At 47.7% G+C, this 22585-nt stretch overlaps 1 protein-coding gene across 1 annotated transcript; it reads right to left on the bottom strand.

The window, feature by feature from the left end:
- Positions 1-4070: 4070 nt before the first annotated feature.
- On the bottom strand, positions 4071-22248 carry znfx1 (zinc finger, NFX1-type containing 1; the record flags this gene model as incomplete). Its single annotated transcript, XM_083668529.1, has 21 exons — positions 4071-6406; positions 6634-7072; positions 7501-7994; positions 8525-8830; positions 9076-9222; positions 10037-10132; positions 10335-10445; positions 12128-12428; positions 15083-15222; positions 15446-15711; positions 15971-16100; positions 16214-16357; positions 16897-17039; positions 17566-17703; positions 17922-18160; positions 18773-18879; positions 19321-19500; positions 20036-20348; positions 20584-20699; positions 21287-21757; positions 22234-22248. The coding sequence occupies 21 exons, from the start codon at positions 22246-22248 to the stop codon at positions 5321-5323; spliced, it is 5382 nt and encodes a 1793-aa protein (XP_083524655.1). The 3' UTR covers positions 4071-5320.
- Between the last annotated feature and the right edge of the window lie 337 nt (positions 22249-22585).

Below are 22585 nucleotides of genomic sequence, written 5' to 3'. Positions count from 1 at the left end.
AGAACCTCTTTTAGAATAAGTCACTATAAGATATGAACGTTTTCGAAACGCTGTAAGAAACTAAAATGAGCAGCGGCAGGTTTTTCAGCAGCGAGGAGACCTGGCTGTCTACACGCCCGGAGCCGGGCGACATGTAGCCTCCTGGGTTCACTGCGCGGCTCTGCCTGGGGGGTTGGGTACTCTGTCAGCACGCCTGAACGTGTCGGCTTACTTAGCACACACACACACACACACACACAGACAGACATGCGCACAGGTACACGCACGCACGAATGTGCGCACATGCACTCGCACGCACACACACGCACGCACACACACACACGGTTATGATCCCATGGCTTTGGGAGATAGGATGATGCTGTAGCAGACGACATATTTGTGTTTGGACTAGGAGGCGACAGCTCCCTGGTAAATCGTGACACAGTTTGCAAATCTTGTTTTTCTTGCTAATGCCGTGGTTCAAAGGATGTGAAGACAGCAAAAACAGTTCCCATCTCATGGTGAAACATTTGCCGTTTCCCCCCCCCCCCCCCCGTTTCCTAGGATGAAAGCGCCTCTTCATTCTACAAACTGTTTCCAATTCTAAACAGGTGAAGGACTCAGAATGTGTTTGAACATATCTCATGTTGTGTTGTGGGGAGCAACAGAGGTTAAGGGAATGCTGTCTGTTATTGCATTTCTGTTTCTGGTCTCTATGACTCCTCTCAAACTCTCTTCATTCATCTCAGACCTGCTAGAGAGACCTGAGACCCTCCTCCTCCTCCTCCTCCTCCTCCTCCCTTTCATCGTCCTCCTTCTCCACCTCCTCCTCCTCCTCCTCTTCCCACTCCTCTGATTGGGCGAGCAGCCAATCAGTGTGTGTGTGATGTAACAACAGTTGCGATTCTCACAGGGCTGGCAGACAGTCGGAGCTACAGGAGAGTTGTGTGTTTGCTGTGCCACTCAGCATCCCCGTGGTGCGTCAGTCTGAGCGATCGGAGCTGGCAGCTCAGCAGCTGGTTGATATGATGATCACTAACACATGTGGAAGCAAAGCACAGTCCCACCAGGCAGTTGTTTCTTTGTGTCTTCAAAGACAGAGAGGGAGAGGGAGAGAGGGAGAGAGAGAGAGAGAGAGAGAGAGAGGATAGTTGTGTGTTTATTCTGGTTGTAGTAGAACAGCTTGATGTGATAAGAGTGTAGCTACACACAGTCGCTTGGTGTGTTTGGTGTCCCCGAGCTGTTCTCATGTTGGCTCTGCTTCGCTTTGCCTACATTGCTACGGGCATTATGGCACTGAGCACTGAACACTATCTGTCTGTCGGGACAGAGAGACTTCACTTCCAGACAGACTGCAGCTTCTGACTCATTCAGATCGCTGTACTCCACATGGAATAAGACAATGTGGCACAGATATAATCTCCTGTTGCTAGGAGAGTATCTTTGAGATCCAGAACCAACAAAAACTGAACATCGGACTGATACCTCACATCCTACAGTTCTGATGTTCTGGTTCCATCACTCACATTCTAAACACAAACATCACAACATTCTAGCATTTTAACACTCGCGTTCCACCATGAACATTCTTAAACATGAACATGACAACATTCTATTATTCTAACACGAGCGTTCCGGCATTCTACGGTGCTCCGCGCTGTCAAGTGCCTCATCTCGTCCCCCTCAAGACCTCTCCATTAGAGGCCTCCACTGAAACCGCCAGGGTTTCCTCTTGTCCCTCCACTGGCATTAACCACTCTGCCCTAAAACTATTCAAGGGCGCACATTGTAATCTGGCTGACTGGCTGGCAGGCTGGATTGTGATATATCGTTCTCAAGTACGCTGTGTTCCATTTTCAGAAGTAAAGGTCAAATGAAGATGAGGTCTGTCCCATGTGGCCCTTACCCAGACCTCCTGCTCTCCGACGCTGCAGCATGCCGTGAAACGGCAAACGCATCCTATCAACAAAGATACGGACCAGAGCTGAATTGGTAATTGTTGGGGGGGGGGGGGGGGGGGGCAGGGGACACCCCTATTCTCTAACGGCAATATTGTCAAAGGAACACCCCTCTGCACACAATACACACATAACTGCCTCCCGCCCCCCCCCCCCCCCCCCCCCATCACACCACCAAGGCCCCCAGAGCTGTTTATTCAACACCAGGAACAATGTGCAGAGACATGACAATTGTTGCTTCTTCTGACACACTGACACACACACACACACACACCTATCACAGAACCCACGCAAGAGGGAGAGCCGCAAGGCTTCATAGTAATGTCACCAATGTCACCAGCTCCTCCACTTCAAGCCCAGCGCTGGTAATGAATGAGGCTCAGGGACCGCTAATGCACCGTTTACTGATAATGCGGTGCATTATGACTCCAGCTCATACACAACACACCGTAGCTACAGTGCCACCCTGCCGACCCGCGGGTCCATCGTATTGGCCTTTCTCCAACGGGTTGTCCATCTGAATGGTGGCGGTGCCATAGAGCAGGGGGAGTGGTTAATAAGCGGGTGGAGGTGGGTAGCACTCTTCTTAGCAGCAGGTGTAATGGGCTGACGTCACACTGTGGAGAAGGGTCAGGGGAACTCACAACCACCACCGATGTTCAACTGTGACGTGGCTGATTGGCTGAATTCACATTAGTGTGATGACTCACCCTGCCTGAGACTAGCAAATGCCTGAGACATTAGCTCAGCAGGCTAGTGTAGTCTCGTGGGTCTAAGGAGACCCAGGATCCAAACAGGTGGCTGTGTGATTGTCTTGTCTGACCAGAGTTATCCTGAAGGAGTACCAAACTTTCTGTAACTCAGACAGAAACATTATAGACAGAAACGTATACATATATATATAGTAGCATATATATATATATATATATATATATATATATATATATATATATATATATATGTGTGTATGTATGTGTATATATATATATATATATATATATATATATATATATATACAGACAGAAACATCTTCAAAGCCGGATCTGACATGATAGAGGAGTTCTGTAGGACATTGCCATTTCTCTGTCTCGTTCTGTCTCTTGTAGTCCAGCTCTGTGTCTGAAACCCAACACCACAGACACCGACAGCAGGAATCCGTTTAAAGTTGCCTTGTTGATGTTGTTGCTGTGGCTGTTGTTGTTGTTCGTTTTTATTGTTCCTACCCTGACACCACAGTTTCCACTTCCTCTGCACACAGCACCGTTTGCATTGGAGCCGAGCGGGTGACAAGGACACATTCATCATGTGATAAAGTGATGCAAGATACTGCAAAACACACTGGAAGAATGTCAACAACCGAGTCCAGCGTATCCGAGACGAAGAGTTTCTGTTTAGGCCTGTGCCCCTGTACTGTGCCTGCGCTCAGCGCTTTTTTGTGTCGCCGAGGGGTGTCGCGGACCTCCTGAACTTTCTGATGTCGCGGACGCCGTCACAGATCGCCGAGGACAAGGCGCGGGACGCTTTGTTTTTGTTGAGCGACGATATGTCGATGGACACATATTAAAAAGCAGAAAACAGCCTTTAGAGAGCTGATGTTGCAGTCTATAATACTGCACTTCCCAACATAGCCTTGAATACCGTAGCCCTCTAAATGATGCATAAAGGCTATTCAGCCAACTACAGTATGTCTGCAGACTTTCTGCTGTGTGTGTGCGTGTGTGCGTGTGCGCGCGCGCGCGCGTGTGTGCGTGTGCGCGCGCGCGCATTTGTACGTCCTTTCACTGACTCCATGTCACTGCATGCATCCAACCCCAGGTTCTGACACCTAGAGTTTGGTCATCAGACTGTGAGGAGAACTGCCTCCATCACACCCCTGACAGGACATGATCAAACCTGCTACACTCCTCTATTGGGATTGAATGACACTTGAACTCATTCAGCTCAGGAAAGAGATGGAAAGGGATGGATTCCAAAGCCTTAGGTAGTGAGTTTGACTTGATCTCTTAAGATAGAGTGTGTGTGTGTGTGTGTGTGTGTGTGTGTGTGTGTGTGTGTGTGTGTGTGTGTGTGTGTGTTTTTTTCAAAAAAATAAGTTAATCAGATTTGTATTCCATTTGTGCAAGAAGCCAGTATGTCTTACAGTATACAGCATCTCTCTTTGCTCAATTAACAATGCAGTACTGCCACCTACTGGTGGGACAGGGAATATACACACAGTTGTCTCATGGCAGAGGTCCATCAAACGCACGCACACACACACACGCACACATACGCACACACACACAGGACTTTGAATTTCAAAAAGCGGCCTTGTACAACAACATCATACAAACTGACTGTTTAACTCTTGCATGTATTGAAATTAAATTAAAATATCAATATGAAATATTAGTTTTGAGAAATCTCAACCACAAAGAGCACACATATTTATACAGTAATATAATATATTTTTATAAATATATTTTAGTAGCAGGAGAGAACTTGTACAGGGGGGTACCAGGGGAGAAGAGGTCTCGGGGTTAGGGTTAGTATAGGGGGGGTAGTGAGGGTGAAGCGGTCTTTAGGAGGGACTGTTGAGTTTCATCACAGCAAATAGAGGGTTAACAGTTATTTCACCTACCCCAGTCACACTATAGGCTGATCAACTATAGCAACACTGGAAAATCATGCAATACATCGTACAACACACAAGTTCACAATTAATATAAAAACAATTAAACGTCCACCAGGCACGCTCATTCAACTGTAAATAGGTGTTGCAGGCTGAGAGAGGGGGGCATTGATCACCATTCACACTGGAAGGTCAGACGATTGTCTTTGTCTCAGCCACATTTAAACACATGTAAATCACATGGCTGGCGCCAGCAAATCTATCTACAGTCCCAATAATACAGTCCCAATAATACAATAGGTTGGAGCATTTACATTTACATTTATGGCATTTAGCAGACGCCTTTATCCAAAGATAACAACAAATACATTAGTTTAAGTAAGTGAATCATCTATCCATCAGTCATCATAAGATAAAGTAATCAATGCTCAGACCAGGGGCCATAGGCAGTCACAATGCTAGAATTATTATTATTATTTTTTTTTTATTAACAGGAGAGAAACTTGTACAGGGAGGTAGTGGGAGTGAAGAGGTCCATTAAAAAGTCTGGAGAATGCGGGCATCGATCTTGCTACTTCTCGCATGCTAAGCGAGCACTCTACCATTTGCGCTAATTCCCTATTCGAATGGTGGGTTTCAATTCCCACATGGGGAAAACATGCTAAACATACAGTATGCGTGCGTTAACTATCATTTGCATTGAGTGATGCCTTTGATGAATGATGCTTTCGTCTACATAAATTCCTCAGATCTCAGAAGACGATACAAAGCCCTAGTCAATGTCCATCTGATAGTTGAACATGTTGTTAGCGTCAGACCAGGCCGCGTGTTGAGCCCCATCCATCTCCGATGCTACGCTGTTGTCACTGGTCAGAGTGTGGCTCTCTCCACCAATGGTAGCGTTGCAGTCGGGACACTTGCTCTTTTCCATGGCCCCTCCGCACTCCGTGATGCAATAGACGTGACCGTTGGGGCACTTGTACCAGTGTCCTTGCCGCATCTGCATGGCTGCGACGACCATCTTCCTCTCCTCGTCGCTGATCCCCAGCCCAGAACATGGCAGAGTCTTGTCGCAGTCTTTCAGAGCCTGTTTGACCCAGACCTCCTCGTGCTCTCCTAATGGACCGGCCTTCTCCAGGACCTGCCGTATGGCCGTGACCTCCGCCTGAACCTTGTCCCTCTGACCTTTGTCGTCTGCCATCTTGCAGCGTGTGTTGAGATCGGCCAATAGGGATAGGCGCTGTAGCTCCTTCTGCAGATCGGAAGCCTGCTGCTCTGAGAACTTCTGCTGAGGGTCCATCAGCCACCCCAGGAACTCTTTCACCTTCTCCCCAAACTGGCTGCCTTCTCCTATAGACATGCTCTCTCTACAGACCTGCATCAGCTTGTCCACTCTCTCCAAGATGGTCATCTTGTTCTCCAGCACCAGCAGGTCCTTGACGGTGAGATGGGAGGCGTTCAGATTGTTTCTGATCTGCAGGTGCTCCATGGTCAGGTGTGTAGACAACACTTCCTTGCCCTCCCATTCTGTCTTCAGGGCTTTCCTTTGCTGCTTGATGTCCGCCTGAGACCCGTTGATCTTCTCCTTCACCTTCTCAATTTCCGCCAGGCTGCGGTTGACGTGAGCGCCGTAGCGCAGGTTCCTGCGGATGGGGGTCCGACAGCGAGGGCACTCCTTCAGCTTGATGGCCGCCTCCCCCTGCGCCCCTCCATCCTGCCCCGGCCCACCCTCCTCTGGCCCGGCGTCCATGCCCATGTAGGTGTCCATAGAGCTGGCCTCGAACACGTGACCGCAGTCCTCCAGCTGGATGAAACGGGCATCAGGGTCATCCTCCGTGCCGAAGAAGATCTCACACACCTGGTAGGAACAACAGAGATTATGTTATTATTTACTTCCTATTTTTACCCCTAGCCTAGCCTTTTTACCCCTAGGCGCCGAGCCTAGCCTTTTTTACCCCTAGCCTAGCAATAGGCACTTTTCAGATTATCTTATCTAAAGAAACGTGTAATTGTTACTACTACTATATGTATTAGCATTACTATTATTGTTGTTGTTGTTGTTGTTCTTATCATAGTTCTTATTACCTCCTCGTGGTTGCACACGCGGCATTTCTGCGGGCATGGGTCTCCACAGAGGCCGATGCAGGGGTGGCGGCACGGTAGAGTCCGGGTGCAGGGCCGGGTGCATGGAGGACGGTCGCAGGGCTGGTGGCACAGCCTGCTGCAGCTGAAGTGAGGGCACTGCCAGGCGCAGGGCTCAGCGCAAGGGGCACAGGGCTGGCCGCAGGGCTTCTTACACACACTGTGGATGCAGCGGTTCTCACAGGGCTGCCGGCAGGACGGGCAGTCACTGGTGCAGGGTTCCCGACACTTATGGGAGCAGACCAGGAGGCGGTCACAGCCATGTTGGCAGTTGGAGTGGTAGCGACCCTGGTGGCACCTATGACAGGAGCCTCTACAGGTGTGGCCACACTTCAGCTGCTTGTCACAGGGTGCCCTGCATATCGGCTGGTATGTGGATCTCCTGGAATGACAACGATAATGAGGATGTTTTATTTGAAGTGCCTTTCGAGGCACCAAGTGTCTCTTCACAGAGTAAAATAATGTAGAACATGAACTAAATAAACATGGAACAGCAGCATAACATAATCAGAGGCACACAGTACCAAGACAGTATTGCACATTGAGATAAGACAGGTGAGATCAGAGATGGAATCAGCATCAAGGTGTTTCCATGGGTTACAATAAACATCCAGTGAGACATTAGCACATTGAAAATGTGTTGGAAATCCATTCATTGTATTAATATTGTGTTTCTAATTTGTTGCAATGTGTAATGCATTTTAAGGGTTTTTAACTGAAACTATATTAAGATCATTTCTTAACACAGTGAGATTGAGCAAATGTAGGACCGACCTATCAGTCTGGTGTAAGACGCTGAGGGGGGTGTACCTGAAGTGGCAGGCTTCCTTCTGCTTGTGTCCACAGCTGAGCTCCAACGTGACCATCGCCATGCAGGTACTAGTACAGGGTTCCCCACACGCCGCGGCACAGGCGTGCCCACACACCAACACCTTTTCACAGGGAACCTGGCACACAAAGCTCCCTGGGTCCTCGTGGCAAGGCACATTCTGCTGGTGGCCGCACAGCGGTAGGGTCCTCTCCACCTTGGCCATGCAGACCTTAGGGCAGTTCATGTGGCAGAGGCGTGGGCAGGGGTGACCCAGGTCACAGAGGATCTTCTGGCACTGCTTTCTACACAGGTGCTTTTTGTGTTCGCGGTCGTAGGAGTGGCAGACAAGAGTGCAGACATGCCCGCAGTCCAGACGGAACTCACACGGCACATCGCAACCTCCCTCCGGCACCTGTTTGAAGTCTTCAGCGCAGGACACCTTGACATGCCGGTCAGGGTGGTTTTGGCAGCACAGGGTCAGGGCACGGCCCACCTGACGGGATGGATGGATGGATGGGTGGGTGGGTGGGTGGAAGGGAGGGAGGGAGGGAGGGTGGAATTTATTAGATAATCAAGATGCTCAGATGTCTTCAACATGTCACAAGTTTAATTGAGTCTATCTGAGTGCAAGGATAATAGGTCATGTGATTTTGAAATGAATATCTTTGTTTTATAGGGTCTCTGATTTGCATAGGAATCATTTACACACTCTGTGGATCAGGTTGTCACTACCAACCAAGCAAATGTAATGATTTTCTCTTGATCCTGAAAGAATGAACTCCCCAGTCCCTGCCGGTGACAAGCATACCCATAATGACAACACATCAAAGTGCTGGCAGCAGTACACACAACAGAGTTGGTAGTGATTTTATGTCCCAGACCCAGTGAATTTGCATTTCTCCACAGACCTCCAACCTAGATTCTTATAACCCGATAATAACCATGGGGGGGGGGTTATAAGGTTTTACCAAGGTTTATGCTTAGAGTTTTACTCAGAGTTCAGCACCAGTGTATTTCTCTCACCTGGTCCTTCTCTCTGAGCGTTTCCAGGATGTCACCCCACAGTTTGACCTTTCCCATCATGGCCATGTTACCAATGCAGTAGAGGCCCTTCTTAGCGCGAGACAGCGCCACACACACACGGTTGGGGATGCTCAGGAAGCCAACCTTGCCCTGTGTGTTGCTGCGGACCAGAGACAGCAGCACAATGTCGTTCTCCTCGCCCTGGTACTTGTCCACCACGTGAACTTTGACCCCCTGGAACTCCTTGGCGGGCATGAGGTTCCGCAGGCAGTGGAGCTGGCCGGTGTAGGTGGTGAGGATGGTGATCTAGTGACAAGGAGTCAATAATAATAACCCTTTATTCATTCAGGCACTTTTCAAAACGCCCTAAAGACACCTGACGGTGATAACATCCGGAATATGAATAAAGACAATAAAAGCACAAAGTTAAATTAGCAAGACGTGAAGACACACTGAACCTACTGTGAGAAGAGCAAACACAGAAGCTAAGCATACAGTGGCTATGGAAAGCGCGGAGTGACACGGTGTGTTTTGGGTTCTGAGGTTCTGACCTGGGAGGGCTCATAGTCCTGGAGCATCAGGTAGCGACAGAGCGCCACCACAAACTTGGCCTCGTGGTCGTTCTGGTGACTCTTCCCGTCTTTGACCTCCAGCTCGCGGTGGCTGTGCTCCACGAAGTACAGGTTGGAGAGCAAGCCCTGCAGGGGGACAGGGGAGTCAGGGCTCATCATAGGACACGCTTCACTGTTCAGATCTATTACTACACCAAGGGATTTCACTTCTTTTTTTTCTTTTTTTTTTGTATATGTTTTTAGGGCATTTCTGCTTTTATTGGGATAGAGACAGTAGAGATTGACAGGAAGGATGGGAGAGAGAGGAGGGATGACATGCAAGATAGGTCGAGGGTCGGAATCGAACCAGGAACCTTGCGATTACGTGGTATGCGCATTAGTGTGCTACGCCACTAAGCGCCCTGGTTGAGTTTTTTAGTTTAGTTTAGTTTTAATTAGAAAGGCGCTTTGTATACAGTTAAAACAACAACAGTATGTACTTTGTATACAGTTAAAACAACAACAGTATGTGCAGGAGGGGTGGAAAAGGCCAGAAGGGCTTCCTGAGTGGTGTGTGTTGGCCCTTGTAATGTTACAGTAACTCATAAATGGGAAGATCATTCTGTAATAAGTACTTTTGCTTATGAGATATCTAATTGTGCCAAGTATCCCCATATTTTTAGAGGTTATTATTACTTTATGTGTGGTTTCCATGACAATTCATCATAAATCGAAACACCAAAAAAAAACGGCTGTACAGGCTTGGCATATAATCAATATGGACCCAAATATATTCTGTGTTGTATTTTCTCTTCTTTGGGCCAAATAATAAAACACATTCAGTTAGATTCAGTAACAGTTTGTTGATTTTCAACCACTTACTTACTTACTTACATACTCTGGACATAATTTTCTAAGAGAAAAACAACTGAATAGAAAGCCTCTGAATGAAGTGACCAACCTTGACGTCGTCATAATCCAGGACAGAGGGATGGTTCTCCAGCTCAGCGTAGATGTGGGGAGTGAGGAGACGGGCGATGTCTGGTCTCATACGATGCTGAGGGAGGCAACACACACACACACACACACACACACACACACACACACACAATTCAATATCAATTCATATGATGAACTAAAATGTAATTCATGAATTGATACTGCTTACTGAACATTTCTCGACAATTCTGTCTGGTATAGACCCCCTGGTTCATATCTCCCCTGGTTCAGACCCCCCTGGTTCATGTTTCCCCTCCTACCTGGTAGTTGAGTCTGACGTAGGGGAAGTCCATCTTCACCAGCCTCTCAAACATGGACACCTCCAGATTATAGTTCTTGGCCAGATCGTAGACTGTAGCACTGGGCCGGAGCTTGAGGGAGACAACATGGACAGCTATTGTACAATTCTGTATCATACACACTGCTTAACCCATTTGTGCCGACTGCCGCGCGACATCTACCGCCGGTTGCTGCGTTGCGCACATTTGAATTTACACGACATTTGGGTGCTCACGTGGTTTTAAAAAATCAACAAGACCCACCTCATGTGTATTTGAACCAATGACAGTGCATTATATGCTGCACTCATGAAAATTACGACAAATCAAAAATGCTGCGCTACGCAGCAACTGGCGGCAAATTCAAATGTGCGTAACGCAGCAACCGGCGGTAGATGCAATGCTGCGTAGCGCAGCATCCGGCACAAATGGGTTAATGCTTAGTCCCCTCCTGTGCACCCTGTACATCCATGACTGTGGGGCCACACTTGCAAGCCTCAAACACCATTATCAAGTTTGCTGGCGACATCACTGTGGTTGGCCTGACCACAAACAACGATGAGGAGATAAGAGGCCTGTCACGGGGTTGCCAGGACAGCAGCCTCTCTCTCAACGTCAGCAAAACCAAGGAGCTGACCGTGGACTTCAGGACTCAACGACTGTTGAGGCTCCGTATGAACTAAGCATGCTCTGCCCGCAGAGTATGTGACAATTAAGAACTTGTTGAACTTAATAGGCACGTGTAACAATAGGCAACTGTGTAACTAACTCAATACAACCCCCCCCCCCTCCTCCCACCACAACTCTTCCTTGCTGCAAAAGAGAACAATTTCTCAGTTAAAAAAGGAAAATACGTTTAGTGAAGTTCCATTTTGGTAGCAAGAAGAATGCTGGATAGCCTGTGGCTAGGAGTGAACCCCCTAATTCTGACACTGTTGAAGAATATTGCTGTATACTAGGAGTGAACCCCCTAATTCTGACACTGTTGAGGAATATTGCTGTATACTAGGTGGATGAGAGGAGAATACAGATCAGATGCAAATAGGCTCCAGAACTCACTTTTGCTTTCCTCTTTTGTTTGTCAATTGTGTTCGTGTGTGTGTGTGTGTGTGTGTGTGTGTGTGTGTGTGCGTGCGTGCGTGCGTGCATGCGTGTGTGTCTGTGTGTGTGTGTGTGTGTGTGAGTGCGTGTGTGTGTGTGCATGTTTGTGTGTGTGTTTATTTAGCTAGAGGACAGAGTGAGAGTGTGTATGTGGGAGGTTGTGGGGGAGGTAAAACAAATTCGTAATAATGTTCTGTATTGTTTTGTTGCTGTTCTTGTCCCTGCCTGAGAGTGTTAAGATTCAACACCTAACTTGTGATTAATGAACAGTGCTATAGAAGCCAGAGCTTGTTCTACTCTGATCCTTTCTCCTACATTACAAGAACAGAATCGCAGTACCAGCTTGACAACAACAACAACACCAACACCAACAACAACAAAAGAAACGTAAAGTGTATGAAATATTAACCTGAAATAATCTAAGACAGATAAAGCCAGAATACTGGTGCATGTGAATACTGCAGCTTCACTGTACAGCTCTAAGTGCCCTGTGGTAGACCACCAACAGGTGGCAGTAAAGTGTACATTTCACTTCCTAGGTCGGAAAGACATGCGATGGATGCTTCCTTCCTTATGGATCACATGGCACTATCACTACCACCTGTTGGTGGTCTCCTAATGATGACATCATTAATACCTGTGTGGTGGTCTCCTAATGATGACATCATTATTACCTGTTGGTGGTCTCCTATGAGGATGAGGTGCTGGCAGTCATGGCTGAGCGTGGTGATGGTGTGGGCCTCCAGAACCTCCGCTGCCTCCTCCACAATCACCAGGCAGGGGCATACTTGCTGGAGCACCTTCCGGAACTTGGCGGCGCCCGTGGTCGTCATGCCTATCACTGTGGCGTTCTTCAGGATAGTCAGGTCCTCTTGGATACGGATCTCCGCGAGGCGCTCCACTATGTCCTCATAGGCCTCCTCTGATTGGAGGACTTTCTGGCGGAGCTCCGTCTGGTAACGCCCCACCCACAGCCTGCGGACATAGAGACACAGGTTAGGTCAGAGGTCAGGTAGTTAGTGAATCTAGATGAAGAAGGCAAGGAGAGGATGAAGAGGAGGTCATATGAGATGCTGCTAGGCTAAGGCTGGCATACAAGGCCGGCGGTGGCTGTGGGCAGGGGTGGGCTCGCTCAAACGTGCATCTTGCCCACCAAATCAAAAGTTAAGAAAAAAAATAAATGTGTTCAGCCAATGGAAAAATAGTACAAAAAATACCAGTACTGTTTCTAACATCTGATTGGGTGGGCAGCCTACAGCCCACCTCCAAAGTCGCCCACTGCCCACCCCCTCTTCTCGTTGTGTTCAGGCACAAACACACAGAGCTCTGGAAGAGACCCATCCACTGGAGCTTGCCAAGGGGGAGGGGTGTTGTTATGACAACTATGAACTCTGATGGCTCAGACTGCACACACACAGGGCAAGGTAAAGCGAGTAAAAGCACACACAGTTTCACTGCTCGTGAAAGATCACACACTCAAACGCATAACCTGCTCTAACTCGTGTATGGATTGGAAGAAATCAGTGTTCTAAATGTTAGTTTAACTTTAGTTAAGTTTTTGTTTATTACGCTTATTTTTGTCATGGATCATGTACAAAAACAGTAATCTCAGATCGAAGAGATGCTTTGCACCAGATTTAGCTACTTGTGAAACATCAGCAGTCCATTTGCATCAACTCATATTTATTCAATGAAGGGAGAAGGACAGACTGAGGAGAATGATCTGTGTCTGCCAGACCCCTACCCAAAGTCTTGTAGCGAATGCAATTCTACAGTCTCAGCCTGTGGATATGTGCACTGCTTGTGAGGTTGTTGGTGCATCACTGGAGTCCTTAAAGACATCCGTAAAGATGATTGCTGGACAGAGCTGTCTCAGGCACCTGCTGGGGATGATTCACATCCTCCAAAGAGAAGGAGAACATTGAGTAAACACCTTGGTGAAAGTGTTGTGCTCTCAACTGTGGGTCATACAGATTCTGATGATCCCACCATCAACCCCTGTCAGTCTCTGAAAAGATCCCTGCCCAACATTACTGACAGGGCCATTTCAGAAATGGAAAACAGATTTTCCAAGAAGAATGTAGACCTAATGACAGCCATATCCAGTCTTGTACCCAAATCTAGTGCATTTCTCGATTCCACCTTGTTGCACCCTCTGCAGGTGCTTGCTGGCACTGCGGCAGACGATGTGAGTTTGAAAAATGAAATTCTTTTTGCAAAACTAACTTTGGTCAAGAAATGTCCAAATGAAACACTGTGGGTAAACACCTACAGGAGTATAAGGAAGCTTTTCCTGTGTTGCATAAATTGTATGTAACAGTAATTACCAACAGTAATTGGTGTGTCATCAGCATCATGTGAGAGTTCCTTCTCCACACTGTCATGAGTCCTAACCCCCTATCGTCGCACCATGTTACATGAAAGAAAGAGGAATTTGGTGATCTTGGCCCATGAGAAATCAATAACAAATACCTTAGACGTGGATGAATTAGTTCGAATTTTTGCCAAGGGAAACAGGAGACTGATGTTGTGGATGGATGGATGGATAGATAGATAGATAGATAAAAAGAAATAAAGAAATGGATAGATGACTGATATACTGTACATATACCTTCCGGCTACTAGTCCGCTTCTCTAACCTCTGGGCTACCTACTGCCCAAGTTTCCCACCTATTATTTCTACCAGCCCACCACAATAGCAGGCTAAATCCGGCCCTGCTGGCATACAAAGGCTGAGAGGCTGAGAGAGAGAGCCTTCACTCTTTCACTACTTCTTTGGCACAGCTACAACCAGGTCTCTCTTGAAAAATACATGTTATCTCAATAAGACTAACATGGACGGGGCATTCAGTGGCGTAGCACACTAAGGCGCATACCATAGCATCACAAGGTCCCTGGTTCGATTCCGGCCATCGACATATCCTGCATGTCATCCCTCCTCTCTCTCTCACCCATCCTTCCTGTCAATCTCTACCGTCTCTATCCCAATAAAGCAGAAATAACCTAAAAACATATAAAAAAAATAAAAAAAAGACTAACATGGATAAACAAAGGTTCAATAAAACAACTCATCATGTGTAAAAGTTTCTATTAGGGACACACAGCCAAGCACACACCTGGCAGTTAGCGTGGCCTTGACGACAGTGTACACAGAAACGCCACAACAAGCACAGTGCCGTTGCCAGGGAGCTACTTCTTGGCTTTGAGGTGAGGGGATCGGTTGGAGCGTCTTCTGAGACACAGCTCACACTGTAATTAGCTGATGTAATTATGCCCGATGGGAATAGAGGCTCTCCTAAACTAGGGTTGCCTGGGGGCGAGGAGGGGGGAGACGCGAGGGCGAGGAGAGAGGGGACGCAAGGGAGAGGAGGGGGGCGCGGGGGTGAGGAGAGGGGGGGACATGGGGGAGAGGAGGGGCGGGCGCGGGGGAAAGGAGCGGGGAAGAGGCGGGAGACATCGGGACAAGGAGGAGGGAGAAACAAGGGTGAGTGGGGGGGGCGAGGAGGAGGGGTGAGGAGAGGGGGGGAAGAGGGGGGCACAAGGGCGAAGAGGGGGGAAGAGGGAGGAGACACGGGGACGAGGAAGAGGGAGAAACAATGGTGAGTGGGGGGAGGAGGAGGGAGGTTTACCGGTACAGTCTCCATCTGTCTGGCAGGCTGAGAAGCCACACGTCAGAAAGCAGCCTCTCCTCTGTCTCTGTCATGGTCGAGATCATCCGCAGCTCCTTCTTCACACGACTCTTCATCTTCTTCTTCTGGCCTCGTTGCATCTGTTCAGTCACAGAGACATGGCAGGTTTTAATATAAACCTCCAAGACTCCACTTATAACTCAGTCAGGTCCTGTAGTTGTTCTAACTAAGTTCCTCTAATCTAAATTCTACAAGAAGGCAGTACATCTAACACAGTTGTTGGTTTGCATGCCTAAATAGGCAACACTGGTTTAAAATCAAATCAAACACTAGTAGTTAGTAGATGATCATGTTATTAATTACCTGCCATCCATCCTCGCCCTGCTTTGCCTGTATCTCTACTGCATCAGTCGGGTTCTCCAGGCTCATGGCCAACATGTTGTCCACCTTCTCCCTGACTATCATCTCCCGGTTCATCTTGTGGTTAGCATCTCGACCGCGGTCCTGTTTATGGTCCTGCTCCTCTGCGTCATCCACAAAGCGTTCAGCCTGGATCAGGTCTGCTTCCTCGTCTATCTGGATCAGGTCATCCTGCTCTTCCTCCTCTTCTTCTTCTTCCATGTCCACATCTATCAGGACCACAGGTCAGAATGTGAGAGGTCAGAATGTGTGAGGTCAGAATGTGAGGTCAGAATGTGTGAGTTCCTGACCCAATAGATTCTCTATTCATCTTATCATATAATGATGTGGTTTCCTCTAAACTGTGGTTCACCCCATGTAGTTAAGTCAAGGTCAAGGTCAATGTTATTATCCCACAAATGGAGATCAAGAGGAGTTTAAAACATGAGCAGAAAGAGTTGTATGTTCATGTGAGTGGCTGCTTCTCACCTGCGTATGCATTCTGATGCTGTGCTGCCCCCCGCTGGAAGGAGGTGGAACCTAAACCCAGCCATTCCAACATAAGAGACTGCTTCTTCCCACCGACGCTCTGGAAGTCATCCAGGAACCCCCCCAGACACTGAGGGGTACAGAGCATATACAGTTAGTCTACTCCTGAATAAGACATCCTCTCTCAAGGAGACATACATGCATACATAAAAGCTTCAAAGATGAGACGGGGGTTGGACTGACAGGCTGGTGTTGGAGGCTGTTCCAGTGTTTCGCTGATATGAACCTCTGGAGGTAGGGTTCCTTCAGGACTCCTCTCAGAGTGCAGTCCAGCTGTATGGCATGATCATTGATCGTATCCTGCTGCATCTGCAGTTCCTCGTAGATCTGAGGAGAGAAGGACACTCTAGCTCTGACCGTGGGTCCACACTAGTACACTCTCTGGCAGGGGAGGCTGGTGGAGGTAGAAATCGGAGGACGTGCTCATTGTAACGCATTGTAACGGAATGAGCAATGGTATCAAAAACACGTCTTTGATACCATTCCTTATTCCGTTGTATGCATTACAATGAGTCCGTCCTCCGATTTCTACCTCAACTAGCCTCCATTGCTCACTAGTATGCATGGCCAATGACTGAATAATTCATACTACATATATATATATGGTATGCAAGTCCGGAGAATGGAACATAGGAATATGATTAATGATTATAGTCAGCCCCTCAATGGGATGATATTTCCCTAACCAACAACCATGTTACATTAAAATGTTACATTCATGACAGTAGGTCATTTACTGGGTACTATTGTTACGGAGAGTGTCTCAATAAAGCATCAAGTTCGATATTATTGAAAATAAACAAATAAATAGCCAAATAAACGTTCAATCATAACAATATACAGGAGAGAAAGTGACCGTCTCTGACCTGGTGAAAGCCCCTGCGGAGGTGTTGGGGCTGGGAGCTTCTGCCAGCCTTCTTCAGTTCCCCCAGAGTGAACTTCTTGAGGATGTCACTGTTGCTCCGGCCCCCCACCCTCACTATGCCGTGTGGTAAGAAGGTATGGATACCTATAGAACACAGGTGACAGGAGAGCAAGACACTGAGCACTCATGAGAAGCTGTCACATCACAATATGTGTGTTTGATACCATTCCTTATTCCATCCCATGCATTACAATGAGCCCTTCCCTCGATTTCTACCTCCACCAGCCTCCCCTTCAGACACTGGTTTAGTAGTGGAATATACTCTAGAACTGATCTAGTAGTGGAACATCTTAACAGTCCCTCCTAAAGACCGCTTCACCCTCACTACCCCCCCCCCCCCCCCCCCTATACTAACCCTAACCCCAACCCCGAGACCTCTTCTCCCCTGCTACCCCCCTGTACAAGTTCTCTCCTGCTAATAAAATATATTTTTAAAAATATATATAAAAATAGTCTACTGGCATTACGACTGCCAATGGCCCCTGGCGTGAGCATTGATTACTTTGTCTTATGATGACTGTTGGATAGATGATTCACTTACTTAAACAAATGTATTGTTGTAAGTCGCTTTGGATAAAGGTGTCTGCTAAATGCCGTAAATGTAACATACCCTCTAGAAACTGGTCCAGAGCGTGGTTGGTGTAACACACCACCAGCATGGGGGAGGGGACAAATTTAAAGTCACTTTTCCACAGACTCTGATTGGTTAACAGGGCCTTGGCGATCTTCAGTCCCGTGTAGGTCTTCCCTGGTGGAGGATGAGAGAGAGCAAAGTTTACAAAACCTACCACATGATCACCAACCACATGATACACAATCCTTGGGGATCCATGGTAAGAAAATGGGAAAACAAATCAACTAGGTTCCTTGACCAAGAGATTTGATCTCAATGAGACTAACCTGGATAAATGCTCTGCCTGTATCTACCTGTTGAATTAAATAAAAATCAACTGTAAAGTATGTCACCTGTGCCGGGGGGTCCCTGTATGATGACCAGCTCCTTGGTGAGAGCCAGCCGCAGGGCTCTCATCTGGGACTCGTCCAGGCCGAGCTGTTCCATGGGGGGCCAGGCCTCAGGGTCCAGGCTGTAGAAGGGCTGGAGATGACCCTTGAACTTTGGAGCCGCGATGGACGACAGGTCGTACTCATCCTCCTTGAGCAGGTACGCTGGGGGGTGCACATCTGTGCTGCACTCCACAATGTACCTGGAAGTTACACAGAATCATAAGTAGAAACATGTAAATACTTTACATCACATTTTCATTCGTCAGGAAGGCAGGCCAGTAGTCTGATACTTCTCACTCTCCAGTGTGGCTACCATGACGACATACAACACAGACCTCTGGAAGGGTTAGCCATCCATCCATCCATCCATCCATCCATCCATCCATCTATCTATATCTATCTATCCATCTATCCATCCATCCATCTATCCATCCATCTATCCATCTCTCTATCTATCTATCTATTAACACATACAGACTTCTGGAAGGGGAGGTCTATCTATCGTATCTATCTATCTATGAGGGGCTAGGCCTCAGGGTCCAGGCTGCAGAAGGGCCGGAGATGACCCTCCGTGTCTCACACAGCCTACAAGATGTATTGTTTTGCTGCTTTTTTTTTGTAAATTTGTGAATTTGTTATTGCTATTTTGTTAATATTTTTCTATTTTGTAAATTTCTTGTCAATATTTGCTATTTGTTTTTTATGTCCATGCACCAACCTCACCAAGTCAATTTCCTGTATGTGCAAATATACTTGACCAAATAAAAGAATTCTGATTCTGATTCTGATTCTATGTATGAAGACACACAGACCTTTGGAAGGGCAGGTCGTCAAGCTGCTGCTCCTGAAGGCCCTCCAGAACGTAGCGGTAAGCCTCGAAGTAGGCCGTGGTATCCACCATCAGGAAGGTCTGCTGGGACTGGGGGAGAGGGTCATTTATCACATTAACAGCCCAGTCTACATCTGCTACAGTATGAGATGGCACCTAATGCTGTCTGTTTTTCATGTGCGGTGTCTTGTCTGGTGCAGGGGAGGCAGGTGGAGGTAGAAATCAGAGGACGGGCTCATTGTAAAGCATGGGATGGAGCCCGTCCTCCGATTTCTACCTCCACCTGCCTCCACTGGTCTGGTGCATCACTCAATCTTTCAATATTACTTTACTTATACTTACTACCTCCACAGAGACAAGTAAGAAAGGCATTCCCATCGCAATTGATGCTACGGAGTGGTGTAAGATTGACTTGTATTTTATAATATCCTAATGTAAAATACTAAAAATGTTGGGGTTTTTTTGGCCCTAACCCTAACCCTTTAAACAAGACAGCAGACAATCACACAGAGGTCCGCTTCTGTCTCTCACCTCCACTGTGGCCAGCATAGGCCTGCTCTGTGCTGTGAAGATGAGCTGAACGAAGCCCTTCTCCAGAGATTTGGGGTCGCGGTCCGACACCGTAGCGAACAGGAAGCTCTGAAAGTCGTCACATGACAGACAGACCAGCGAGCCGTAGAGCAGCCTCTTGGAGCTCTGCCAGCGGACAAACTAAGGGAGAGGAATACAGATGAACTTTAAGTATGGGAATACATACCGAGTATGAAATGTATTGATGATGTTAATAATCTACTACACAGCGTCATTGCTGTAAATTGATTATCTTAATTATTATTAATTAGCTTTCTTAATTAATTACAAATTCTTAAATGGTGAATCTTATTGGGTCGGTTTCACAGATTAAGCCTAGTCCTGGGATAAATCAAATTTTCAATAGAAAATGCATTGAAGCTGCATTATAGGCTATTTTCACACTTTTGTGAACAGAGCGGTTCGCCAAAATGTTCAGGCATACTTGCCAAAACACCATAAAAACTAACCCAACCAGAGAAGAAGATTCACAGTTCATGTGGCATAATTTCTCTTGTATTCATTCTACTGAAAGTCAATTGCATGTTTGTGATTCTAGTGCAAATGTTGTATTGTCTTCGCAAACCAAGTTACGCGCGTGCATATCGTGATTGCGAACACTAAATCAAGTGCTCCAACTGAACTCAGACCCCCTCTGAAGCAAACCGTGACTGACCTTGAGAGGCTTGGAGTCAAACTGAACCTTATAGGCCATTCCAGAATGTGTGCACATGGGAACCACCAATCGGGTGTCCGAGTAGACGGTGATGCCATCAAAATGCCTATTCTTTAGGGGTTTGTCCTGCTGGCTGTGCAGCAGCTCCTGAATGCCCTCTCGAAGAGGCCTCACAAAGTCCTCTCGCAGGAGACGGAAGTGAGTGTCCAGGTAAATCTGAGCACTAGTGTAGCTCTTGGAGGTCTCGTTGCGCCTGAGGAACGGTCTGGTGTCCAGGTGCAACTCCTCCACCGTCGGGTATATGGTCAGGGTCCTGGAGAATGATAATTATGACACACATTTTCTATAAAGCACCTTGCAATGCTGCAGGCATCCCAACAGGCTTTACAAAAAGCAATTACCGAAATGGATTCATATTGAATGAATAGAATACAATCTGATTAGAATAACAACATACAATGACAGCAAATGGGGGGAACAATAAGAACAGAATAAAAAGCATTAAAGAAAATGATTGAAGGAATAGTAGAATAGAATAGATGTTTCACCTGAAATCCTCTTGCCCTTCAGGTGGGTCCTGGGCCAGGAGGGAGTAGCTGTCCTTGTCTGACCTCAGGGTCCCCTCCCTCTTCTTCTCCAGGAGGTGGTCTACCAGATCCTGCACCTGTTACACACACACACACACACACACACACACACACACACACACACACACACGCACACACGCACACACACACACACACACACACACTCTTTATCCACAGCAACTAACAGTAGTGGGAGCATGCATTTCTTCTTTTGTTTTTGTATATTATGGTCTCTGTGGGAATAAAACCCACAACCTAAGCATTGCCTGCACTATGCTCTGTCCTCCAAGCTGAACAGGAAGACCACACACTATAGCCTTGAACATTACAGCATAATGTGGTGGAATTTCAAGTCAAAAAATACTTGAGCTGATGGTTTATCCAGAGACTTTTATTCACAAGTGATAAAAGTCGTTCACATTTGCAAAGGCGACCACGTTGTTCTTTCAGTCAACCGCTTTCCCCTGCCCTGGTCATCTGTTTTCTCCAACCTTTGCTCCCTCCTGTAACCGTTAAAACATCTCCACTACTCTCCCCTCACAAATCAACCACCCCCCACCCTGGTCATAATTCTCTCTCTGCCTTTCCTTTGTGGAATTAGGAATCTTTTATTTTCTATAGAAATTCACCATAATAACAGAATACCAGTATATCATAACATTACCTTTTTCAGGCTCTCCTCTACCTGTTCGGGGACCTCCACCCCTGTGGTCCTCAGGATGGTGATGGCCGGGCCGAGGAGCATGGTCAGCATGGATATCACCTGGACCGAGCTGGCTGGGAAGACACTCAGCACTTCCCACAGTACGACCAGGATGTTGGCCAGGTTCTGGGGGTAGGTCTCCCGTCGGGCCGGGTTCAACTCTGACCCCACCCCGGCCACGTAGTGGGGGAGGATGGTCCGAAGGAACCCAGATTCCTTAACGATGCTCGCTACGTGCTGTAGAGTCTTGCGGTTGTTACGGCACTGGAAGGCCTTGACCAGTAGCGTGCAGAGCAGCTGGACCAAGTCTGGTCGCATCTCTTTCTCGTCCAGCAGAGGAGGCAGGCCGGAGAAGGAGGAGAGGCTGAAGGCCACCTCGGACGGGTCTTTTGTGGAGAGTTCCTCCAAGGTTTTGAAGCCCAGTCGACGAACCTGAGGAGGCCCATTGTCTACAGAGCTCCTTCTCCCTCTCCATCCTCCTCCTCTCTCTCCACCTCTACCTCTCCCTCTCTCTCCTCCTCCTCTATCTCCCCCTCTATCTCTCCCTCTCTCTCCTCCTCCTTCTCCTCCTCCCCCTCCTCCTCTCACTTCCTCTCTCTCCCCTCCGCCTTCCCTTTCTCCACCTCCTCTTCCTCCTCCACCCCACTGCTCTCCTCCTCTTCCCCCTCCAACCCCTATTCCTCCCCCTCCACCTCCCCCTCTTCCTCCTCCACCCCACCTCTCTCCTCCTCTTCCCCCTCCAACCCCTATTCCTCCCCCTCCACCTCCCCCTCTTCCTCCTCCACCCCACCTCTCTCCTCCTCTTCCTCCTCCAACCCCTATTCCTCTCCCTCCACCTCCCCCTCTTCCTCCTCCTCTATGTCTGGGTACCGACGCCGCTCTGACATCTCTCTCTCTCCTGTCCACACTCTGGCTTCCTCCATGTACCCCTCTCCCCTCTCCCCTGTTCCCCCTCCATCTCCCCCGTCTCCCTCCATTGCCCATCCCATCCTCCTCTCTCTGACCAGCCCCATAATCTGAAAGACAAACAGACAGATAGAGAAGGAAACATAAAGTCAATATTAGGGCTGAGAAAGCCAAATCAGAGATGATCCATAACACAGAGGAGGCTGGTGGAGGAAGAAATCGGCTCATTGTGATTTATGGAACGGAATAAGGAATGGTATCACTTGTTTGATATGTTCGATACCATTCAGTGTCTTCATGCTATAATATAACTAGACTTTGGCCAAATATCAAACTTATCCAACAGATAAAGAC

This window comes from Argentina silus (assembly GCF_951799395.1).
Source record: "Argentina silus genome assembly, chromosome: 4".
Taxonomy (NCBI): Eukaryota; Metazoa; Chordata; class Actinopteri; order Argentiniformes; family Argentinidae; genus Argentina; species Argentina silus.
This window is presented reverse-complemented; position numbering and strand designations above follow the sequence as displayed.